This window comes from Equus caballus, chromosome 21, assembly GCF_041296265.1.
Source record: "Equus caballus isolate H_3958 breed thoroughbred chromosome 21, TB-T2T, whole genome shotgun sequence".
NCBI classification, from domain to species: Eukaryota; Metazoa; Chordata; class Mammalia; order Perissodactyla; family Equidae; genus Equus; species Equus caballus.
In genome coordinates, this window is record NC_091704.1 from 63,818,000 (window position 1) to 63,843,313 (window position 25,314).

The 25,314-nt window shown below is 44.0% G+C and overlaps 1 protein-coding gene across 11 annotated transcripts in view; it reads left to right on the top strand.

The window, feature by feature from the left end:
• Nucleotides 1-25,314, top strand: part of CTNND2 (catenin delta 2) — an 888,536-nt gene that overhangs the window by 857,964 nt on the left and 5,258 nt on the right. For 9 of the 11 annotated variants that reach the window (XM_023625841.2, XM_023625845.2, XM_070246038.1 and 6 more), the window contains 3 exons: nucleotides 13,293-13,419; nucleotides 17,219-17,350; nucleotides 22,696-22,769. In XM_023625841.2, the coding sequence (XP_023481609.1) occupies nucleotides 13,293-13,419; nucleotides 17,219-17,350; nucleotides 22,696-22,769 (333 nt within the window). The remainder of the gene's footprint in view (nucleotides 1-13,292; nucleotides 13,420-17,218; nucleotides 17,351-22,695; nucleotides 22,770-25,314) is intronic. The other 2 variants (XM_070246034.1, XM_070246035.1) reach the window with 1 other exon arrangement.

The window sequence follows — 25,314 nt, forward strand, 5'->3', positions numbered from 1 at the left end:
CACCCCCTCTCACTTAAGAGTCAGAGTGTAATCATCCATGTTTGATATTGTGCCTCCCAGTGCGGGGACGTGGCTCCTTCTAGTTCGGTGCTCACCTCTTCTGCATCCTCCACATTGGCCCTCAATCTGTCCATATTCTAGGCAACTGGACCCGAACAGGGTAGGGGAGAGCATATCTTTTCCTTTCCGGGGCAAGCCGTTGAACTTACTTCCAGATCTCAGGCACGTGGCCAAATCTCCCTGCAAGTTAGCTGAGAATTGGGCCTAAATGAAAAACAGAGTTTCTCTTGCAAAGTGGAAAAATGATAGAAAAGACTACCAAGATGTTTATGCCCATAACGACCATAAGGTATGCATGCATGTAAGGTACGCACCAACGCCAGTGCTCCTTTTGATACCTGTCCCCAGTTTTTATAAAAACCACATTCTTGAGAGATCCCACAGTGCTTGCGTGCAATTGAACATGCTTCTCCAGGAGTTACCAGTTGGCTTCAATTTTGAAAACTGTCCCAAATCCTTGACTCCTTAGTCTATGCAGAGAGGCCAGTTCAGAGGGGAAAGAGGGAAGACTGCAAGTTTTCCTTTTCATAGCTTGAGCAATACAAAGAACATTAGCAGCCCCCAAGGGAAGAAGTGAGGAGGTCACAGAATGTGGAGACACCTCGGAGGATCTTATTGTTGCTCCTTGTCCTGTCATAGCGCAGTGCCCGGGGCAGGCTGTCCATAGCTCCTGGTGATGACGCTTCATGAATTCACAATACCCATGCACTCCGCTGAGGACCAGTCACACTGTGCTCACGGGAAGTGACTCATTTAACCAGACAATAGATTTACCACTGGTAAAATATGTACCAATGAAAATATAAAACAAAATACACATCACTTGGGCTTTTCCTCTATGCCAGTCTATACCATAATATGCCCATTTTCTCACTCTCATTGCTAAATAGCACGTGATTTTTCTTGGAACCATCCTCTTAATCCTATTAGCAAATGTCCATTGCTAGTTATTGCACTCATTCATTCATTCAGCACGTGTTTCTTGAGTACCTACTATATCCTTGGCTTTATTTTAGGTACTACAAATACGGAAGTAAATATCTACATATTGGGTTACCTTTCTCAAATACATAATGGCATTTTAACAGTGATTTTTGGATAGTTTTATTTTATGCTTATCTTTATTGGATTCTATTCTAAAATATAAATTTTTTTTTCTACTTATCATCCAGGGTTCTCGTTAAGTCTTTCTTTTTGAGCAAGAACCTTATGATGTCATTTTCCTCTTGTTCAACCTCTACTACTGGTCATTCTTCTTCTATAGATATACTTTCCCTTTGTGCTTCTACTTAAAAAAAGAAATGTCCCTCCCAACCACCCTGCTCCGTCCTCTACCTGACTACTTTCTGCTCTCACATTTCCCACCCTTCACAGTTTAGTTTCTAGAAAGTTTGGAGTGCATGCACCATGCCTGTTTTCTCACTTTCCGTCTTATGCTTCAAGCCCCTGCAGTCAGATGAGGCATCTGTCCTCACACCTCCATTGAAATTGCTCGCAAATGCAGTGTTCAGCTAGTCCCATTGTCTGGAGGAGTCAGCGAGGGCTCACAGCTGTAACAAGCAGATCTAAACATCTAATGATGCAGCTCAATAGAAGTTTATTTTCCTTCTTATGCAACCATCCTGGACAGGTGTTCAGGTGGGCAGGTCAGCTCTTCTCCAGGTGGAGAGTCAGGAACAGACTCCGCCACCATGCTGTAAGGCCTGCCACCATGCCTGGTACATCCCATCACCTTATACTCTTTTGGCTAGATCTCCATCACGACCACACAAAACTATAAGGGAGGCTGGGACATGTGGTCCAGGTGCGTGACCAGGAAGAAAAGGAAATGGATTTGGGAGACTAGTTAGCAATCCCTGCCACATCCTCCCTTACATAATCTTCTCTGCCATCACTCTGTCCTGGTTTTTCTCTGACCTTGCAAACCGCTCCCTCTGAGTCTTTCTTGCAGACTCCTGGTCTTCACTGAGGCATCTCCGCTTTTCCCTGGGTACCTTCTAGTGCAGATGATCTCATCTGCTCCCATGGTTTTTAAATACATTTGAAAGCCCGTGGCATCCACATTGATTTCTCTATATGGTCTTCATTCCTGAACTCTTAATCTGTATAGACAACCACCTACGTGGCATCTCCAGCTCAGTGGCTCACAAGCTCTAACAGTCCACATGTCTAACAGGCATTCTCGGCACCTTCCCCAAATCTATTCTTCCTCCATTGTTGCCCATCTCGGTAAGTAGCACCTCAGCCACCTGGTTGTTCTTTCCAGAAGTCTAGGCGTTATCCAATTAATACCACCTTCTTCCTTATCTCCACTGTATTTAGCAGCAAGCCCTGTTGATTCTATTTTCTAAATACCTCTCGAATCCAAGTCCTTCTCCCATCTTTACTTCCACCACCATCTGTCCCTAGTCCTGATGCAGTTGCTTCTGACTGGCTTTGTGGAATCTGCTTTACCATATTCATCTACTTTCCCTTAAGCATTCGGAATACGCTTTTATAAATCCAAATCTAAGCTTCTCAGTCTCCCAGTTAGGATAAAGCCCCGCCCATCTCTTCAGGCTTACCTCCCTCTACCCGCCCCTCAGTCACTTTGTTTCAGCTGCACTGGCCTCCTAGTTCCCCTCGCTCTTCCTTGCAGAGACAGGGCTGTGCCAACCACAGTACCTTTGTACTGCACGGGCACAGGTTATTCCTAAGCCAAGATGCCTTCCCTCCTCTCCCTCCAAGCCTGGCTATTTCCATCTCAGTTGCACTGTCACTTCCAAGGAAACCTTCCCTTCTTCAACTCTCCATCCCTCATAACAACCTGCACTTTTCCTTCATGGCTTTTACCAGAAATGTGATGTGATGTGATCATTTTTAAATGTGTATCTCCCCCACATATCCCCCTCAGGAACCATGCCTACCTCTCTTTTCTCGCCTCTGTGCTCTGCACAGTGTGAGGTACTTATTAGTGTTTATTAAATAAATGCAACAATGCAGCTGCCCTGAGTTTAAGCTCAGCAGAGGGCGTGTTCCATGCCTCTGCTTCCGCTTCCGCGGTCTGAAGCATTCCGAAACAGGGTGGGATGTGGAGACCTTGGAGGTTGCGATCCAGGGTAAATTTTGAACTTATTGACCGCTGGTGAGTATTTATATAAAATACCTGGCTTTTCGAATGTCAGGGTCACTTCTGTACTGGAAGCCAGACATTTGGTTGTGTAAACCTGAAGACTAGACTTTGTTCAACTTCACTCCGAATTTAACTTTGCAGCACTAATTGGAACACAGAGGCCATGGTTAAAGATCATCCACGTCAGATCTTTGTTTTAAGGCCTCCAAAGTGACGCCAGGAAGACAAGAGGACTGAACTGGTCTCACTTCAACTTCCCGAGCTGTGTTCTGCATTCTGTTGGTACCAATTAACTACTGGTAGTTAACAATGGGATACTTTCTTGGACTAAATTTCTTTCCAACTTGTCAAATCTTCTCGGTGATGTTGGTTCTTTAGAATTAGGCCAGTGGCAGTAAATTGAATTCCCGAAATGGATTTACTTGATATTTGCTTTTAAAAGGAGGCACTGCAGTAGATTCTTATTCTGGTATATACTGTACCTTTAAGTATCCAAATCAATTTCATTAAATTTCATTAGAAGCACCAGAGCTGAAACAAATGCAAGCAACTGGTATGTCAGGTGGTATTTATTTCTGCATTAAACTGCAAATACTCCCTTTTGGCCCTTAAGATTTAGTTTAAATATTTAACTCTAACAGCTTTTGGAATTGTTGATGGAATTAGTTTTAATGAATCTTTAACAAACAGTTTACCTTAAAAATAAATGGAAGCTTGTTTTATTACAGCAAAGAGAGCTGAGGTTTCATTGACGTGCAAAATCTGGCTTGGTCTTCAATCACGGGGACTGTGACTGCTCCTTGGATTTTTTCTGCATAATACCTTTTATTGAAATGAGGATGTATGTATAACTGCGACTATTCTAGAATCTTCTTTCTCCGCTTCATGTGATTACAAATAGGTCGATGCTGCTTAAAAATGACTGGAGAACTGGCACAATTTTGAGCCACCAGGTTTTTCATAAGTGAGCAGTAACGTAGCTGGTTACTTTTTTCAGAGGATGGCAACAATTCCTGTTTTGACTTTCGTTTGAAAAATAGGTCCCTGATGAAGAAGTCCTGTTAGTGAATGCAAGTAACAAGCTGTAAGTGTTCTGGGTTGAAGGAGTGGGTTGCTAAAAGCCCAGAGGATTTTCACTACATTTTCTTTATATCTCAAGTCACTCAAAGCAAATTAGAATTGACAAGCTTTACGGGCTGAGCACCTTCAAGGACTCTAAGGCAAAAAAACTTGTATTTGTTACTTCAGAACCAAATAGTCTCTGTATGCCCACTGAGAAATTCTTGTCTAGAGGCCAACTAACTCTTAGCGGATTAAGGCAGTTTCAGAGCTGTTTGAAAAATGGGAGGAAAAAACACCAAGGACTGTACACTGGCTCACAGTGTCCTAGTATATATGTTGGGTTCCAGCTATATCCCCAGTGGAAATAAACAACTATTCTCCTTTGTCAAGGTTAATTATTAGTTGGAGCTTTTGTCTGATTCAGAAATGTCACTTGTCATTAGCAAACATTTGTTAAGTCTAAATTCTAAGTATAGAAAATTCCCAAAACTCGCCTGGAAACAGAGCTATAAATGGGAACGTCACCATTTAGCTTATCCTCACAGCTGTGCATATTCACTAACTGTGTCACCCTCCACCCCACCGTTGTCTAGTCTCAGAGGTCGGAGATCACAGCATAAGAGCAATTGCTTTCCTGCAATCTCATCTCGGGAAGCACACTAGTGAGGATTTTGTATTAACTGCTTTTTCTCTCTCCCTAATCACCAGATCCTCCAAACAACCGTTGAGATACTGACTCTTCCTCTCCACCTTCTCTCTAAGCTCTTTCATAATGCACATTGAGCAACGTCTGTCCCTAACCCCTTTCCCTCCTCCTCCATCGGCAGTGTCCTCCGTTCCTTCTCCAATTCAGCATTAAGGGTACGGGGGTGCACTCCACGGCTCAGCTGGCAGTGACACGATGTGCTCTGGCAGTCAGGGGCGGAGGAAGTCTTTGAACACTCCCACATGACTCCCTCATTCCATCACACCTAAATGCTCTACACACCTCATGTGGGCATGTACAGCACAAAGACAGCAGTGACACAGGTCATCAGTGCTCCCTGCCCAGTAATGTTCCCACAAGGTGACCCGTTGGGAAACCAGCCCCTTCAGTCTGGTAGGCACATTCCAGCAGTAGGCATGGGCTCCTGTACCCAACCCTAAAAGAAACTGGAGCATATCTAATGAGAAATTGTTGCACTCTCCCTTGTCTTCCTTTTTTCCTGGCTCTCCTAAAGATGTGTGTTGGGGAGAGCCGAGTGTATTTGCCGTGGACAGGTGCTTGTGTTTTCTGAGCTGCAGGATGCAAGAAGCAGTAGAGATGTGGCGGGGTGGGGGGTGCTGGGTGAAGAACATGCTCTGAGAGCTCTGCAGGGAATCAGCACCCATGCAGGGCCAGATGTGGCAAGTATAATGATGCTTCCGAATTATTTACAAGACTGGTTAAAGATGAGGCAGTTTTACATACCTCTCATTGAAACATGGACAGCTGAGAGCAATTACCATTTATAATGGAGCAGGCAAGCCGTAGGCCACTACTTTTTTTTTTTTTAGGTACCAGTTTACCTAAACTAACACTGCCTGAAGCCTAGCTGCAAGTAAGTCATAAAAGGCAGATATAGCAACAGCAGAAGATGATATTGATGAGGTTGCTCTAAGCTAAAATAAAAAAACACAAGGCTCTGATAACCTTCATTTTTCCACAAAAAATAAAGTTATAAGGACTGTAAAGGCTGCTGTAAACCCCGTAACTTTCATTAGCATTTCATTTTACAATAATTAATGCAGATATCTTTAAAGCATTGCATCCAGCTAGCATTTATTACGTGTCTCTGTGCTGCAGGTACTATGCTAGGAACCAGGTCTTCAGAAATAAGCAAGAACCCAGCAAGGGAGACAGACAGGATCGCAGCAGCCTGGAGTATGACCTCATAGCATTTTGTTCGTAGCAGGCAAGGAAACTATAGCAGCATTGCTAAAAACTTCCCCCAATCTCGGAGGCATAATTCACATAGCAGGAGTGATTTAATGCATGTGCATGGCCTTCCTCCTGTTGACCTAGCACAGAACTGAGCGGGAAAAGTAAGATTTGACAAGTAGAAAAAGGGAGGGTGCTATGCCAGGTCGTGGAGCTGCCTGATCAAAGGTGTAGACGTGTGAAATTGAATCACATAGCCAGTGAATGCTGGGTAATCAGGTGCGATTGGGGCTCAGTGTGGGGGGCACCTCTGCTCTGAGTTCAGGACCTATTTTTGTTCCTGTGGAAGTCAACCTTGAGAATGCCTGATCCGACATTCCCAAATGGAGTGGCAGACTTAAGGGCCTCCTAGGGTTTAGCACTTTAAAATGTATTCTGTAGCCCTATTAGTCGCTGCCACTGCTGTGTAGAAAATCCAAGCCAGTGGTTCACAACCATGCTATTCATTAACATCACCTGGGGGCTTTTGAAAAGACCAATGCCCAGGCCCTACTCAGAACAATTTAAACAGAACCACAGGGACTGAGGCCCAGATGTTCCTATTTTTAAAATTGCCCAAACTGATTGAGTCATTTTGCCCTTTATTTATGGAAAAGAAACTGAGACAGAGCTCACCAGTAATTATAATCCTAATGGATGCTGGGAGAGAAAGGCTGACACCTGACAGCTTTCTAATTCCCCCTCTCTATCCACAGACCCAAGGTGAACAAGGTTCTGAGCCTTGACAAACAGCTCTCTCTCATCCTTTGCACACAAACCTAACAAATTCACGTTTTGATCTGAATTGAATGTCTTGCACAGTTTCCAGAATAAGAAGCTATGTATGGGGCGAGTGTCTGTCATGCTAACCTCGTGTAGACCAGTCTGAAGGCCACTTAGTCACTTCCTCTGGACTCTGTTCGTGGAAGTCTCTTGAGTAACACAGCCTTCTTGGAGCTCTTTACAGGATGGTCAAAAATATAAAATGGAGATTATTATCAATTCAGGAACCTCAAAATACTTATGGAGAAGATGTGTAGGAACGACAAACAGTGACCACCACGTAGACATACCCTGAAGAGCAGTTGGTCACGAGGCTACCAAAAACGTTACCTTGATTCTTGTGCATTCTGGGCCATTGCAAGTCCTGATGCAGATGGTAGTAGCTTTGGGAAACAATACCATTTCATAAAGAGACACGTCGGGAACTTTAACACAGAAGCTGGAGTTGGTGGAAGGACAGAAAAAGGGTAAGATAAAGAAAGTCAGATTATTCCTGGTGGCAATTTAAAGTTCAATGACTTTGAACTCCTCTTTTGGATTTCTATCTCTATACATTTGGAACAATTTAACAACCTCCAGTTTTAAGTTTAATGTGTTAAAAATAAAAACCAATTTGAAGTGCAGATATCATATCACATTTTTGACAGCTTGGCTGGGTCTTGTGCTGAAGGGCACAACTTCTCGGTCATTCTGCTGGAGGTGAACAACAGACATGGAAAGAGTTCCTTATCGTCAATATTAAGGATTAACGGCCTTCCCTAGTTACTCTGGCTATTCGTCATTCCATTCCTCTTCCCTGAGCTTTCTTATCTAACCCCTGGAAGCCAAAGCGATGACCTGAAGGGAGACTAAGGTTAAGCACCCAACAGAACAGAATTCAGGAAAAAGCCTCTGGCCTACAGTGAGTTAAAATTTTAAGAAGGAGTGATCAGAGAGGCAACTAATGATTTAAAATCTACATGCCCAGGTTGTATGTGTTTATATAAACCACTTTCAAGCCTTTCTGAGTGACAGTGGGAAATAAACGAATAATAAATTGATTACAGGCTGGCCAGATAACAAGTATATATGTGACTATTTGGATGAAAGGAGTATTCGCTTAGCAGTAACTTTCCCAGAGAAAATATATCTTCATTTCCCTTCTGCTTTAGGAAAAAAAACATTTTTTTTCAATGGAATGATGAAAAATTTCATGCAATAAAAGATAGGGAGGGTCATGAGATTTATTCTCAAGGTAATTAATTATTCAATATAACTAAAATGAGTGTGGATTGATCTAGCATTCAGTGTTACTCCGTTTTCCATGACATTTGGAAGTACATACCGTAAGAACTAAAACTATAAGGGCCCTTGTGGGCATTGTTGAACGCGACAGTGTTGGGGTTCTTCTTCAGTCATTGCACCCTTCACTCCGCATCAGTGAATGAGAGGGAAGATGGAGATGGAGAAGGAACCAGGTCACCTTTCCTTGTTCCTCCAGGGGTTCCCAGGCTGTGGCTTGGAAAACTGCTCCACTCAAGAGAATTAACTGGGTTTCCCCTCGGCTCTGTTTCCTGAAATCCCCCTCTCCCACCTCCATCCAAAGCTTCTGTGCCCACATGCAGACAGTCGCTGGCCATATGCAGAGTGTCTGACTCAAGGGTGGCATTCTCAGTGCCTCTTACACACTGCTCATCATCCTCAGGTATCTGCTAATCCCAGCACCCGTGGACAAGTGACCTGCAAGATCACATTTCTGTCTTGCATTAGCATTCTCAGAACTGGATCTTATGAAGGATTTGAAAGCTTTCTTGGTATGTCCTTAGAAGAGTTCCTTCCTTCGTAAGGAGTTTTATTATTACATCCACTTTCCTGACATTTCCAGAGATGTAAATACTTACATATTCCCAAAGTAATCTAAGCATCGTGAAATCCGAACTGCTGAGCAAAACATATCTCCAGTCACCTGTAGAAGACAGAGATGCTGAGTAATCCATTGATATCTTGCCAAGTAAAACCAGACCTAGAGTTTGTGCCACATTTATGTCTGGTGTCCCCTTCGATCTTAGAACATATCAAACAGTAGCCAACATTCTTACTGTGAGGTCCTTGTTCCCCTTTAATGACATAGGGAATATCATTACCTAGTCATGACCGGGGATGCCAAGGTTTTACTTAAAGCAATTTCCTGAGCCACTACCTAGAACCCTGAAGTATGTCTTCTACATTGCAGGTAAGACAAACATAAAATGATCTGCCTCTCTTTGGTCATGTTTAAGGATTTTTGCTGTCAACAAAGCATTCCCTTCAAACAAAAGGAATTTCTTTTTTAAACAATTTTGTGATTGTTCCCGTACATGAGTAATGGTGCATACACTTTGGAAATAGTTTCCATCCTGCACATGTTTTCATCTAAGATTGCTCCTTCCCTATCCTTGCCACCACCCTCGGACGGTTGAAAGGAAATGCACAGAAATCCCATGGAGACATTTTCTCCTCCTGCCCTGACTCCTGCCCCTAACCATGACACTCCCACTTTCCCATAAGGAGGATTTGTGCTGTGTGCCCTTCATGCCTCATTACCTCGGTCACCTCCAATTGCCCAGGAGTCCTGAGCCATCCATTGTTTCTGGACTCTTGTCACTCAAAGGCTCTGAATAGCCAGTAGTCTGCCCCAATATTCCACCATCCTCTTACCAACCTCCCATCCTTTCCTCCCTTAACCTACTATCTGCTGTCAGCAAAATCTCCTCTATGCATTACCGGCTCCTTCATTTTTTTAATCTTCTTGCTCTGACACCAGGCTGTCCCTCAGGGCATGCCATCCCTACCCCCCCCCCCCCCCCCCCCCCGCCTTGCAGCCCTCGCAAGTGATGGTGCTTTCATTTCCCGTCCCTCTCCCAAGTCACTGGGCTCAGAGGTAGAGTAGGAATCCTCCTTGCTCCTCATTGCTCTTTCCAGAAATTTCTCTTCTCCCCACCCTCAAGAAAACCCCCGGCATCCGTCAAGTACCCTCACTCCAACAGTCTATGACCCTCTTCGGATCTCCAATCCACTGACTAGTTTTCTCTCTCTATCTCCTCCACCACATCTTCACTTTCCTCTCTACCTGGCTTAGATTCCATGGGCTTCCATGATGTTCCCTTTGAATTCCTTTGTCCCTGTTTCCCTCCAACTTACTTTCCTGACCACCCCCATTCAATTCCCTCTGGTCCCCACCTGCCCCAGGCCAGCTGAATGTGGCTGGAGAAAAACAAGCAACCAAGCTGACTAGTTGTCTCATTTTAAATTCATTGCCACATGCCTCAAGTCACCTCTCAGCACCCTGGCCACCCAACCACCTGGCCGTAGTCAGCTTGCTCTGCACTTACCACAAGAACTGTTTCACACCTTCTATTCTTCTTCTTTTCCTCTTTCCTCTCTCCTCCCTTCCCTTCCTCGCTGCTCTTCTATTCTCTAAACTCCACCTCCTTCTCACTCTCTGCAGATGACCTCACTTCTCCTCCCCCACCCCAAGAAAATGTATGAAAACAAGAGAGAACACCCTCATCTTCCTATTACCAAATCTACCCATCTCCTTGCTGCATCTGCAGCTGCACAGCCTGCCTGTCCTCCCTGCTCTTTCTGTGGCCAATGAGCCCATTGTTCACTGAATCCTATCCACCGCCCCTTTCTTAAGAACTTTCCTCCTGTAATTTTTCCCTCTCTCTCCTGCATCACCAGTTTTTTCCTCCTCTATGTTGAGTCATTCCCATCAGCAAACAGAATGCTGCAATATCATCCAGGTGATATATTAGAACATCTCTTGGTCACTCAATCTCCTCCAGCCCCATTTCTCTGCTCCCCTTAATAATAAAACTTTGCCAAAGGCAGTCTGTACTCACTATTTCTCCTTCATCAGTTCTTGTTATCTTTTGAGCCCACCTGAGTTAGACACTGACCAATCTGACCAAAGAAAGTACTTTTGTCCCAGTCATGATGACTTCCATCTTCCCAAGGCCAGTGGTCAGTTCTTGGTCCTCCCTATTATTCACTTGGTCTCCTTCTCCTCTATTATGAATCCTCTTTCCTAGTCTTGCCTGACCTCACACCCTCCTGGTTCTTCTCCCAACTCACTCTGTTCCTTCTCAGTCTCCTTTGAACCTTCTGCTTTCACCCTCTCTAAATATCGGAGTGTCTCAGGGCCCGGATCTTTGTCCTCTGCTACTTCTATTTGCATTCACCTGCAAGGTTTCCATGGATTCTCTTTGCTTTAAATAGTATCTATATGCTGAACTCCAAAATTGTATCTCTAGCCCTGACATCACTCCTGAAATCACAATTTTCAGATTCTGCTTTATTCTGTACCATCTCCTTCGTGTCCAACAGGCGTGTCTAACCCAGCATGTGACAAATGACAGGATTGGTTAATAATTGGTTATAATTGGTTAATAAGCCACTTCTCTCCCAGTGTTCCATGTCTCAGTAAATGGCACCTCCAGTCCCCGTTGTTCACACCAGAAGCATTGTGGTGAGGTTTGATTCCTCTTTACCACACCCAACAGCTGAGTCATTAGCGAATCCTCCAACATAGAATGCCAAATCTGCCCATTGCTCACCAGCCCCCATCCAAGCCAGGATCATCTCTCCAGTGGAACAGCTTTTTAACTGGTCTCCCTGCTTCTATTCTTCTCTCCCCAAACTGTCCGAGACACTCAGAAGGCTTCTTGCCTCCCCAGTGCCCCCTTGCTCACTCCTCTTCAGTCACAGGGACTTTCTGTTGTTCTCACATGAGCCAAACCCATTCCCACCCGAGGGCTTTCACTTCTGCTCTCCCCATGGCTTGGAAAATCCAGCCTATGTCTTCAGTGTCTAGTTCCTTGTCATCCACTAGATCCCTGCTGCAGTGTTCACTTTTCGCAGAATGCTTGCCCAACCGCACTCCGTAGACTGGCAACACCAGCGCTCCCCACCTGCATTCCTCCCTCCCCAACCCTGCTTTTTGTTTCCTTTCATGTGCTTACCAATATACCACATTTTTGTATTAATGTGTTTCTTTCCTTGCCTACTGTTTGACTTTGGGTGGCCTATTAACTGTCTAAGGCTCAGGTTCCTCCTCTGTCCAATGGGGATAAAAATATTATCCAGCCCTCGGGATTCTTGAGAAAATCTTACCTTGTAGTAAGTACTCAATAAGTGCTAGGTAATAGCTTTTAAAATAGCCTATTTCTAATCTTGGCTTTTATACCACCAATCAAGTAGAATGGGAATAATGAGAATTAGATAAACAAAGACACAAATACTGAAATGAGTATGAATTCTGTTCATCTATTTCTGTGTGCAATGATTCTTTATAAAGCATTGAGTTCCTTAAAAGTCTAAATATAATCAGAAAAAGAAAGAGCTAAAAGAGTTGAAAATGGTTGCTTCTGTGAAGCAGGAATTGGGGTGGGGCTGGTGTCTGTTTTTCTTTGTAATAAAGTTGGTACTATTTGACATATTACTTTGATGGAAATAAACTTGAATTACAAAAGAAAAAAGACTGGAAGGAAATACCATGACATCTTAGTAGGAGTTCTCTGGGGAGTGGGAGGGTGGAATTATTGGCTATTTTTATTTTCTTCTTTATGCTTTCTAAATTCACAAAACGATCCATAATGTATTTATATGGTTTTCATAATGAAAAATGGTATATGTGCTTTTCATATATTAACTAGATATTGGAGAGCTAATGGAGGATTAATTGTTAGGATGCATTTTTAAAATGATCTAAATTGAAAAATGTAATTCCTGGGGCAAACCAGAGAACATACCAGTCTAGATGTGAACACTCAGCAACAGTCATGCTGAAGGCCTTCTTCAGGGAAGGAGGTTGGAAATAACATAAAGGAGATAAATGGCTTCCCCTTCCCAGGATGCTGCTAGGCATTCTGATCACTAGCAGACTGGTCCTGGGATCAAAAGAGTAGACACTTTTGGAAAACTGTGAGGTGGTTGGAAAGACGGGCAGACAGAGCTGGAACCAGGTAGGCAAAGAATAGACAGTTTCAGGGTCATCCAACATTCAAGGTGTCATATTTTCATTTAAATAAAAGCTTCTGGCCAAAGCTGGTTTGCAAAGAGGTCATTTATTCCACATATGAGAAAGAAAGCAAGCACTAAAAGCAGGCCTTCCCCCATGAGGCTGTCTGGAGGGAGCAGGAGATGGGTCTCCATTCACGCTCATCTCTGTTTACGTTGACGGCACAGAGCTCCATGATCTCTTTCGACAGACTGTAGAAATGGTTTGCAAATTCAAGTGCTTGGAATTTCGAAATGTCAGGAGGTGAAGAGTCACTCTGCCTTCCCTACTTAATGGGAGCATGCTGTCTATTGCAGGATGGATGGTCACAATATCACTTTGTAGCCTCATCTTCAACCATCGAGAGGGATCGGCAAAGACCCTACTCCTCCTCCCGCACGCCCTCCATCTCCCCTGTGCGCGTGTCACCCAACAACCGCTCAGGTAAGAGATGCCCAGGGCCAGCCAAGCCTGTTCCCTTGGAGACAAGGCCCTTCTTCCCAGCCCCTTAGCTGATTCCCACAGAGAGGAGAACCATCCCGATTCCAACGTTTGCTAGAAATATCATATGAATCTGATGTCTTTTTATTGGCGACTTTGTGTTATGTATACACAGACTCAGAACAAATCTTTCTAGCAGATTCCTAAAAATCTCTAACAGGTGTCATGCGCTTGAAATGCGTGTGCTGGACCCACATCCAGTGAGAAACAAATATAAATGAAATTGTCAAGTGTTTGTAAATTGGGGTTTTTTCGTGCACGTTTTTCCAACTCAAAATAGTTTGAGTTACATTTTATTGATCATAATTGGGATAACAGAGGAGGGGAGAGAGGGTGTTCTGTTTCTTCCTTTAGAATGACCTATATTTGAAATATACCCTTGAGGATTTCATTACTATTCTGTATCTGATTAGCTTTTTAATATTACCTTTAAACCAGCTGATACATCACTGATAAATTGTACCTTTTGTGTCATTCAATTTACTTTTTTCCTAATTTTATCACCTTCTTATTGCTTAAATTTTGAACTAACTTCTCTTATTTACTTGTAAAGGTACTTTATTTTTACACCCTTTTTCAATCACATTATATGAAGCCAAAGATTAGAGAAAAAATTAAAGGAAAAATATGAGCACATCATTTAGTATATAAGTGGCATAGATTTTGGTGTTGTTTTACTCAAAGTGAAAGTTTTTAAAACTTTTGATTTCTGCATTTGGTTTTTGTTGTGAGAAGGAAGGATGGATATGTAAGTAGATATGCACACCCCCCCACACACACATGTAGACTTAGAGTTAGGAATAGTTTCTACTTGCTCTTCGCTGCCCTCCTCTATTGAAGAAATAATATTTTCTGGAACTGACCCCGGGGGGTACGGTAGGCAGCACTCCCCAGCAGAGCAGCCCCTCCTCCTTGAGGACGTTGGTCATAAAACTTTACACCGCACTCTACTGTCAGAATGATGAGGAAAATCAGAAATGAATGGAGAATATTTGACTGAAATAAATTACTCTCTTCCAGCCCCATGAAAGCTTATATTTTTAGTGTGATGTTATTGCTGTAACGTTTTAGTCCCACACTAGAAGAGAGAATCAGGAATCTCCCGATCAGGAGAAACTTCCACCTGTCTCAGAAACATGGAGAGAGCCTTTTAAGCATCTTATTTCCATAATCCTTAAAAAGATAAAGAGCGTTGAGTCTGGGAAGCACAAGGATGGTGTCTTTGTAAAAGCTCTAATTATTAAGTGCCAATCAGTGTTAGGAAGATGCAATGATGTAATAGATGGGAAGGTGCCCGGAGAGAAAAGCAGCACTCTCTCAGGCTGTTCCCATCCCAGCCGTTCAGCCAGGGTGCTGCCTGGTTATCTCCTAGGAGAGGCACATTGATGATACCCAATCAAAACTTGTTTGCATGGTTTGATTTTTCCTCGAGTGTCATCCTGATTTATCGGAGCCTCAGGCCACTATGTGTGAGGTCTCTGGAGATAATTACACACCTGAAGTCATTTAATAAACCCCACCATCTGTGCAATATTAGATTCTAATTTCTAAAGCTTTGGTTAAGAGGCTTCAAGATATTGTCTCTTCGTGATTGCCTGGCAGTAACTAATAAAAGGCTAGCCTTTATGCAAGAAGACTAGGAGCTAAGGAGCAAGAGCAGGAAAGGGACTCTCCTGGGAGAGAAAGATGGAGAGCAGAAGAGAGAAGAGAGGGGCAGAGGGTAGAGGAGGTGAGTGAGATGCAGTGGCCGATGTTCTAAAAACATGCAGGAACTGGGCACAGAATCCAGTTGAGTTATATAGAGCAGACATGGTTCGCTTCCTGCCTTCCCATTGGATTTACACCCAGAGATTCTGGTCCTGCTGGCATTGGGTGGGGCTCAAGCATCAGTATTTCTTGAAGTATTCCAGCTATTTAATTCTAATGGGCCGCCAGCACTGGCATCCTCTGAGAGTTTCAAGAGCTGAGCACTGAGCCTCAATTTTGTTTTGATAGGCTTGAGAAGTGGGTGGGGAGCCTTTCAGGAGACGTGGAAAGGATGGGCACAGGCTCCCTCTGTTTACCTTCCCAGCATTTGGCTGTGACTTCTGCTGAGCACTCTGCCTCTTATTTCTGGCTTATTTCCACATCCATTTCCCAACTTGACTGAGCGCTCCTCCAGTTCAGACAATCTGGACATTACTCACGTTTCCTTCTCTCAGTGTCTAGCATAGGGATTTGCACATAGACAATACTAAGTTTGATAAACTGAATCAAGTGGCTTAGACAGTGAAAAGAGAGGTACATTGAGGGAGCAAGTAGGCCCAGTGGGCTGGAGCTGAGGGATCCTGCAGAGGGTGTAAATGATAAGCTGAAAGGTAAACTGAGGCTTGATTGGGGAGGAGCTTGGACACTAGCCAAGGAATTTATCCTAAAATAAGAGTTCCCCAGACTTCCTCAAGCCTTAATAATCACTAAGTATGCTTGTTAAATATGGATTCCTAGGCCCATCCACTGAAAATTCACTCAAAAGGTTTGGGATGGGGTCCTGGAATCCCTAAAATCTCAGGTGAGTCTTAAGGTAAACAAGTTTATAAAGCACTGCCCTCTGGCATAGGAAGCTGGGGAAGGCTTTGGGGCAGAAGAGTCCTTTGCTGAGCTCATATTGAGTTAGATGCAATTGAGTAAGCTCCGAATACGAGTGGCTTTGTTGAGGAGCGTGGAGATCGATGTGAAGACAGCCCACACGGTGGGGAACACAGCTAGCTGTCTTATTACCAGCACACATACTTATTACTTCACTTCTTCCAACACTTCTCTGTTTTCACAGTGCTGTTTAGTTGCTCCCAATCCATCTGATCTTTTCAGAAAACTAAACCTCTTTCTGTTTGCTTCCTTACCTCCAAATTCAGCCTTTCCTCTGTTCTGGGACCAGTTTGTTAAAGAATCATGGAATTCCTGGGGGAACCCTCTAATTACATCCATCATTGTAGAAATGGAGACACAAAGTGATAACAGGGCTTATTTCCGGGTCCAATGGGCAGCAAGTGGCTGAGGTGTGAGGTATAGGTGAGAGATTGTTAGGAACATTCATTGAAAGAGCTGGAGCAAGGATGCCCCATCAGGAAAAAGGGGCTGTCTGAACGCCCTGCCCGCAGCCCACCCCAGCAGACTTCTGGAGAAGCGGGTTGGGCTATTTCTGGCCTGCAAATCATCCAGGTGGAGAATTGCTTTCTCTGCCTTTAGGGCAGTTTCTGGGTGACTCAATATTTAAGTAAAACTGTATTTATTTTCATCAGGGATTCTTCAATATCAGCAATAGCTCCTCTGAAACACATCTAATTTACAAAGGAAGGAGAGATGAAAGGGAGGGAGAGAAGGAAGGAGGAAAAGGGACGGAAAAGAGAAGAGAAAAAGGAAGAAAGAAATCAAGACCAATCTCATTCTTAAAACTGTCCCATACACCTTAGGGGGTCATGTCCACACCAGGATGTCTCTCTAGGGAAGATGGCCCTTGGATATAATCCTTAATTACCTGCCTCCAAATCTCATGTCCCCTTAACTATAAAGCACCAAATGACACAAGGAAAGGAAAGGGGGTGAAGACAAGAGCCAAAAGAACAAAAAAATCTCCAGGTCCATGCATACAGATTGACATATGTTCCGCCTTAAGGTGTCCTTATGACCTTAGCTGTTGATGTGAAAAGCTATCCATGCTGTGGAATGACACACAGAAAGTCATCCTTTTGATTTCTTTATGTAGCAAGTGCCCCAGCTTCACCTCGGGAAATGATCAGCCTCAAAGAAAGGAAAACAGACTATGAGTCCACTGGCAGCAATGCCACTTACCACGGCACTAAAGGAGAACACACTTCCAGGAAAGACACCATGACAGGTGAGCTCAGCTTTGTGCATTTCCTCCTCAGAGCTGGTGACTGGATTTGGGACAGGGCAGAGGGCTGGGGCATCAGACTTCAAACCAATCTTGGCAGCTCAGCAGGACTTAGCAGCTCACGGGTCACTTGAGAGCTTGACAAGGAAGATTCCCAGGAATTGGACATGAGGAGATTAAGCCAGAGGTATAAAAACTGAGCATCTTATTCCTGAAAATAGCTAAGAGAAAATGTCCTCTAAATACATTTTATCCTCAGTCCTACTTTACCTCCCCCTTTCCTTCTTGCTTGCTCAGCTCATAACATTCCCCCAAATTGAAGAAAGGAGTCGCTGTAGATTTCTTCCTAGTTGGCATAATCCAGGGTGGAGGGGTCCAAGATGGTGGATGCTGTATAACTAAACTATACTTACCCTTTAGGAATGGAGGGAAGGGAAAGAGGATAAGAAAGGAAGGAGAGGGTAGGAGAGGGAGGAAAGGGGAGGCAAGCAAAGGAGGAGGATTTCAGGGAAACCCACAGGACTCCGTTGAGACATCTTCTCTTGCTATGAAACCAACCTATTACCATGACAAACTCTCAAGAAGATTCATTAGAATCAGTGACCACAATTGCCCTACAGAGGCATTGATCTTTTATGCCCTTCATCCTTCACTACACTGCTCATCCATTGTGTCTCCTTTCTCATCAGCTGGGACCCCATGGAGGCCAAAATGAGTGCCCATCACCACCCCTCCAGGATGCCCTCCCAGCCTGTCTAAAAACCAGCCTTGACCTTAACTCTCGTCTAAGTCCATACTACTTTCCTTGGGGCAGAGCTTGCTGCTCCCATTCATCATCCCTTCTGGACTTCCACAGACTCCCTCCTCCCCGCCCCAGTTCACCCCTCCTCCAAGAAGCAGAAGTTGAGGGTATGGATGTAGAGGGGGTTATGCCTTGCGAGCAGAGCTGCCAGAGCCATCAGAATCTCTCATAGGGGATTCCACTCCCTTCTTTGCTTATGGATGCAGAGATGGGTCCCTCCTGAAAACAGGCCGTGAGGAACAGGTCTTTAACAGAACAGGGCCAGATCTAGGTCATTCATAAAACTGGAGTGTGAGGGGTGCAGTCCTAAACAGACACTGAGACCCTCTTATCAGAAGAATCTTAAAAGCATGAGGCACATTTCTCTGATATGATTTAGGTGTAGACCTGCAGGGAAGCAGAATAGACAAATTGGATGATTTATTGGGATGTCTTCCTGACCCAGGATGTCTAAGATAAATTTTTCTAATGGTAAATGTATTTACCCCAGAGGCAGTGTTTTCCATGGTAGCTGCACAGCTGCATAAGAAAAGCATAGTAAACTGATGCTTAGGAGCCTCACCTCAAGTCAGCACTCTGCCTCCATGTGCAGACCCTACAAGGGAATGTCTCACTCTTATGCCTGAACGTCTCCTGAATGGGAGAACCAAACTCCTTATGTAGGACCCTTATTATTCTCATTGACTGGTTGTTTTTTTCCCCCATACATCTTGCCCCCATTGTAGATGAGCATGAACAAAGGAAATTAGCAATCTGAATACCGAATGCCTAGAGTCAAGACATTCTGTAGAGAATCTAATTTGTACTGATTACTCCAGAATAGGAGTGACACCAAAGTCACCTGACCCATTCATTTTGCTACTATTATTGCCCTAGGTAGCCACATCAGTGGCAGTCTGGATGGCAAATTGGGATTATAATTACAAGAATAATTGTGAAATTGACTGCATTGTTATTTAAGTTTGACTTTTTCTTTAACTCTCTTGCCCAGTGAACTCATTCAAAAGGCTTTTAAATGTTGGTGTGTTGGTGTTGAAATAGTTCCAATGGTACATGATCATGCCCTGCAGCCATAATAAAACCTAAAATGTTTCTGATGTTTAATATTCCTAGAAAATGGCAGGGGTTTTGACAACTCCAGTATTGAGATATATGTAATTTTTCAAACTTAGTTAGAGGCTTAAACAGCTTTGCTCTAACTTACTTAAAAATGCAATTCAAAACTACACTATCCATCATGTAGCAAGCCCAAAAGAGCAATAAGATCTTTATTGAATAATTTGTTTATACAGGAAAGTTCCCTTTAAGCCAACAAATACTATGTAAAAGTTGTTAGTATCACAGTGATAGTGACAGTGGCGGTGGTTGTGATGGTGGTGGTCATGGAGGAGGTGGTGATGGTAGTGAGGGTGGTGGTGGAGGTGTTGTTGGTGGATGGTGGTGGAGGTGGTGGAGCTGATGGTACAGGTAGTGATGGTGGGGGTGTTGGTGGTGAGGGTGGTAGAGATAATGATGTTGGGTGTTGGTGGTAAGACTGGTGGTTATATTTGCCACCTTCTCCGGTGGCATAATAAATTCCCAGCCAAGCCAGGTGGGAGCCAACACTTCATACAGGAATGCGAAGGATGCATTGCCAACCCCCGATCTGCCGCCCTTTAGTAAGTGCCCGTCATTCGGTGCTTACTTGCAGATCAGATTTCTTATGACATCCACATCAAGAGCAGTACCTTTTCTCGTTAATGAATAAATCCAGGGGACACCTAAAGTTCAGTGCATTGAAAAATACCTTAAAAACTGCTATCTTCCTTGTTTCTAAAGCATCAGAGGACATCCTACCTTTTCCCCCAAAAGAAACATTCCCTCTGCTGTGGGAAAACCATGGGAAACTTCGCCCTCAAAATGCAACATGGAAAAGTGTAAAGCAGTTCCTTGCATGGGTTATAATTTCCTCTACTGAGCACTTAGAAATGCAGATCCATTTAGGTTTCCATTCCAGCTTCCCTCACTCACCTTTTCTGGATTTATTTCCTAGCTTAGATGGAGTCTCTTAAAATGTCCTCTCTCCTTAGTGTGTCTCTGCCACTGAGGAGCCCTCAGAAAGCCAAAGTCAGCTGTTCACTGAGGCACGCAGGGCTGTTATAGCTATTTCTTATGGTCATGATTCCCTAGGAACATTACGTGTTCAGAAGCACATATCAGAGAAGAGCTGTGTGATCCCAGCAGCTTCATGGCGGCCTAACTTTAAAATTCACCCAGGAGATTTTGCCCTCCCATCTGAGCTTCCCAAATGCTTTTACATCAAATGGTCTTTTCCGTTTTTGTCAGTGTCTTCTTATGCCTTTTATAGCCGTTCTAATCTTCAGTATGTTGATTCAGTTGGAAATTTGGGCCTATCCAAAAAAATAAAGGCATTTCCCTGTGAGTCTACTCTGAGCTCAGACAGAGCATCCATGAATACATCTGCTTCATGTGTCTTCAAAGGCCACAAGTTCAATCTCAACTACACAGCCTCCAATAAACAGGTGAAGTGGGCCAAATAGCAGGAGGAAAGAACTTGCAGTAGAAACCTCTTTTGGTCAGAAGCCACAAACAGGACAGGGAGGGAGGCCAAGGCTATAATAGTTCATGTTCTTAAAAAAACCATTTTATTCTGAGTAACAGAAGAAAACAAAATTTCACCTGGTCCTTGCAGTGACATTTTCCAACAGTAAATTATAGCTCTGGAGGTAGATTTTCTAAGGTTCACTCATTCATTCATTTGCTCAGCAAACAAAGCACTCATTCTAGGAGCACCTACCGAGGCCAGACACCATCCCAGATGCTGGGGATACCAACAAAGGTGGGAGGACAGACTGATCTCTGCCCCTCCGTGGCAGATTTCTGCCTTCTCTGTTTCTGCCCTTGTATGCAAAAGCAGGTAATACACAAGGTAAACAATAGAACAAGCTCGCCAACAAGGTAATATCACATGATGTTGAGTATGAGGGAGAAAATGAACGGGTTAATGAGATAGAGGGTGCCAGGTTAACTAACATGGTCAAGGAAGAGACATTTGAGCCAAACCCTAAACACCAACAGGGAGCGGCAGTCCAGACTCTGGCAGAAGCGAGTTCCAGGGAGCAGGATCAGCAAGTACAACATCCCTTAAGCAAAACAAACTTGGCACGCTCGAGCAAGGAAAGAGAGCCTGCATAACCAGGGCTCTCTGAACAAGGGAAGAGGGGTGGGAGTTGCTACATGAAGTTAGGCAAGGGCCACATCATGTGGAGCCTTGTAGACCATACTGGGGAGCTTGAGATTCACCATAATCACAGTGGGCAGGGCATTGGAGTATTATAGCAGAGGGAGTAACATGATCCAATTTGTCTAACCAGACAATTACTCAGCTGTTGGGAACAGGATAGATGGAGGAGCAGGGCTGTTGGGGGGAGTCTCTTAGCAGCGGTCCAGACAAAAGATGGTGGCTTTCACAGTAATACAGAGACAGGAGTGCTGTGCATTCAACCAGAGAGTATATCAGAGTGCTCTTTAAAATTGACAATGGGCTCTCAGTTCTCATTTTCTAAGCAAAACTTCCCAAGAACAGTTTTATTGCCAAACTCTTAAGTGCTTTTAGCAATAATCATGGTGGAGTGATAGATTATTCTGACTTTGTGTCTAGAGTGGCCTGTATCTATGAGAGACTATATATGATGTGTCATCCTATTTCATTATCCTGTAGATACTAGAAGCAAATGATAAGTGCTTCTTTATTTCTAGAGTGTTTTGTACCCCCACTGACACTCAATAAACAGTGTTTTCCTGAGCTTTCTTAAACCATGACCTGTCAGCAGCTACGAGAGGAGAGGTGCCCTCAGGCCTTCCTCTGAGCCTTTGGCATGAGCTTTGAGGGTTCCAGGTGAGAAAGCAGGCAAACGGGCACCCTTCCCAGGACGTTGGAAGCTGCTGGCCACTGGAGGAGACCTTCCTCCCTTTCAACTAGACCACAAGCCGGATGGGGGGCTTCTGGACCTGTGTCTGGCAGGATTCTAAAGCTGCAGCTGCCCAGTCGTACAGGGCAGCTGCCCGTGGTGCTTCCTCCCTGTCCTTGGGGCCTTCGAGAAATGCACTGTCTGAAAGATGATCAAGCACTCCTGTGACCTCAAATTAGAAATTTCATTCTTGTCATTCTCCAGCTTAAAACTAAGCTGCTGATACAGACTCCTGCATGCTTCAGTGCAGGTGACAAGCTTTTATTATTCGCCAGTTTTCCCCAGAAAAGAAGTCAGTAAAGCTGGCAGGGTGACCATCTGTTTGCTGACCCTGTCTACAGTCTGAGCATTATCACAAGAGGCCTACATGCAAGGGGGATTTTATAGAATAACTGTTCTTCTTTCTTAATATCTGTATGTAAAATGAAGTGTTCAGGGCCAAAGAATTCCTTCTTCTCGGAACGGTCCACGAGAAACCAAGCTTTGTTAGGGCAAGAACTCGCCTCGATAACCATTATTCCTCATTGGAAATCTTGCCTTCTTTGTTAATTTTTTTGTTCCCCTTTTGCTTTCAGCTCAAAATACTGGAATTTCAACTTTGTATAGGAATTCATATGGTGCGCCCGCTGAAGACATCAAACACAACCAGGTAAGGGAGACGCAGCACATTTGTGTTGTTTTTCCCTTGAGCTCATGTGAAATTTCCTGGAATTGTAAAAAAATAAGTTAACTTCTATCTTACATGTATAAAAAACTGAAAAAGAAAATAATGTTCCCTGTTGCTCTCCACGCACGTGTAACATACATGTTGTGTGGCAGGCATCAGAACGGCCCCAAATCTGAAAACAATTTTTGATTTCACTACGACCACGTGCTTCATCTGGTGGTGGAAAGCAAGTTCTCTGCTATGATGCAAAACTAAAAGAAAGCCCAATTACTCGAGTATAAGATGCCAGTTACTAGACAAATTGTCTAATTACTAGACAGGGATTAAGTAGCTCTTGTAACCCAGCCAACTCTCATTCAGAAGAAAGCACTCATTATACATGATAGTTATCAATAAAATAGACACATCAAGTTCAATATAAGCAGCTAAATAGAATTCGTCGTAAAATGCTTGCTACTCAGTCTAGTTGGGGAAGGCGGCATCAGCATGCCGGAGCGTGTTAGAAAGGCGGAAGAGATTCTTCTCTGGCCCCTAACCCTAACCCATCCAAGGTCTTCTGCATCAGAGCTGCATTTTATCAAAATGTCTAGGTGAGGGGCTGGCTCTGTGGCCGAGTGGTTAAGTTCACGCACTCCGCTGTGGCGGCCCAGGGTTCAGATCCTGGCTGCGGACATGGCACCACTCATCAGGCCACGTTGAAGCAGCGTCCCACATCCCACAACTAGAAGGACCTGCAACTAAGATATACAACCACGTATGGGGGGTTTGGTAAAATAAAGCAGAAAAGAAAAAAAAAAGATTGGCAACAGTTGTTAGCTCAGGTGCCAATCTTAAAAAAAAAAAAAATGTCTAGGTGATTCATGTACCTGTTTAAGTTTGAGGAGTGCTGGACAGTAGATACTTAAAGGACTGATCTAAATTTGTGTCTGTGTGTGTTTTATTCGGCAAACATTCACTAAGGCTCCTTTCTTCTGTGGTTCTATGGGTACTTTCAAAGCAAAGAGCACAGCCTCTGCTCCTTCTTCCCCCCGGGGCCCCAAAACCCCGTCTGGTCATCACGGAAACACCAACATTCCTCATAACTGTTGGCTACTAATAACGGTTGCCAGAACTGTCTTCTGCTGATGGTCTAGATTCCTGCCATATGTTAGGAAAGTCGGGCTGAAGAGATGAACCTGAAACTTGTTGGCTTGATCACAAGAACCAGATGAAAGTAAACATGGAAGAGAAATGTGTTGTTTTTGAACATTACTAAACACCCAGCAGAGCAGCATCTTTGAAAAGGAGAGAGACCCCGTTCTAGCCGGTAGAATGTCCTGTGCAGGACCATTTCCAAGAGAAGAAGGAGGAGACATGAAAAGTATCTCCTCAACCTTAAATTACTTTTTTCTCTAATCAGCCGTCAACAGGAGAAATGATAGTGGGTAAAGGAGTTATCCTTTGCCCTCAATTTTCCAGTCCATGTGCAGCCACTCTTGAAGGCATCTGGTGTTGTCTGCAACCCCCTAGTGAACGCCCAGGCCCCGCGGCCTGCCTGACATCTTGCTAGCATCTACTTAGCCTCCTTCAGTTCTGGTCTTTGCTCAAAGCAAAAAGGCCAATGGATAAAATAGGGGCATGAGCTCTAGACAAGAGATCACCAGGAACGGCCCCCAACTCTTCATGTGTCAACATGCCTGCCCAAACATAAAGAAAAATGGAAACAAGATGTATTGGAAATGCCAACTCTGTTTACGGACATCAACCCTTTTTATTTTAGCAAGTACCAGGTACAGCAAAATATCTCTAGCTCTCAAAGTGCTTGTCATGAAGTGATAGGACCCTGATTTTGCATCCGAGAGCATAAGATTAGTCTTTAGTTTCTGCAAGTTGAGAGAAGCTCGTCACCAGAATGGTCTTATTCTGCACTAGCCTTTCTCTCCAGGGAATTCCGCTATCATTGACAATGAAAAGACGCCTGGTGTGGCCCAGAGGTCCATGGCATCTCAGTGTGGCGGCAGTCTAGATCTGCTTGCAATTTAGATGTAGAGGATAGTCCAGAATGGTTCTGGGGGCACATTCTTTTCACGTAAGCCTCTTCTGAGCATTTAAGCAAATTAGAATTAACGCACTAAGACGGCATCCCTGCTGTGAGAGTGAGCATAGCCTAATGGTAGCGTTTTTCCCAGCATGCCTCAGAATGCACTCAACACAGCATCAGTGTGAATGTCAAGGCCACAGTGTCTCAGGAATGCTGCTGAAACCCAGCCGGTATGGAGGGCAAAGTCTGTGCCACTTGTCAGCACAGGGGAGACATTGCAGGCAGGTGACAGGCAGAGCTGATTGACCACCTGTGATGATAGCTCATCATTATTCCCCTAGCGCATCCAGCAAAGGGAGCTGGGTGACTGGACCGCTAACTCCATTCTGATATCAAGCAACACTTTTAAATGTTCACCAAAGAGAGTTGCTTTCTCCCTAAAAAATTTCCAAGGAAATCATTATGACACTCCAGTGAACTTGGGAAGAAGAAAATGAAGCATTTTAC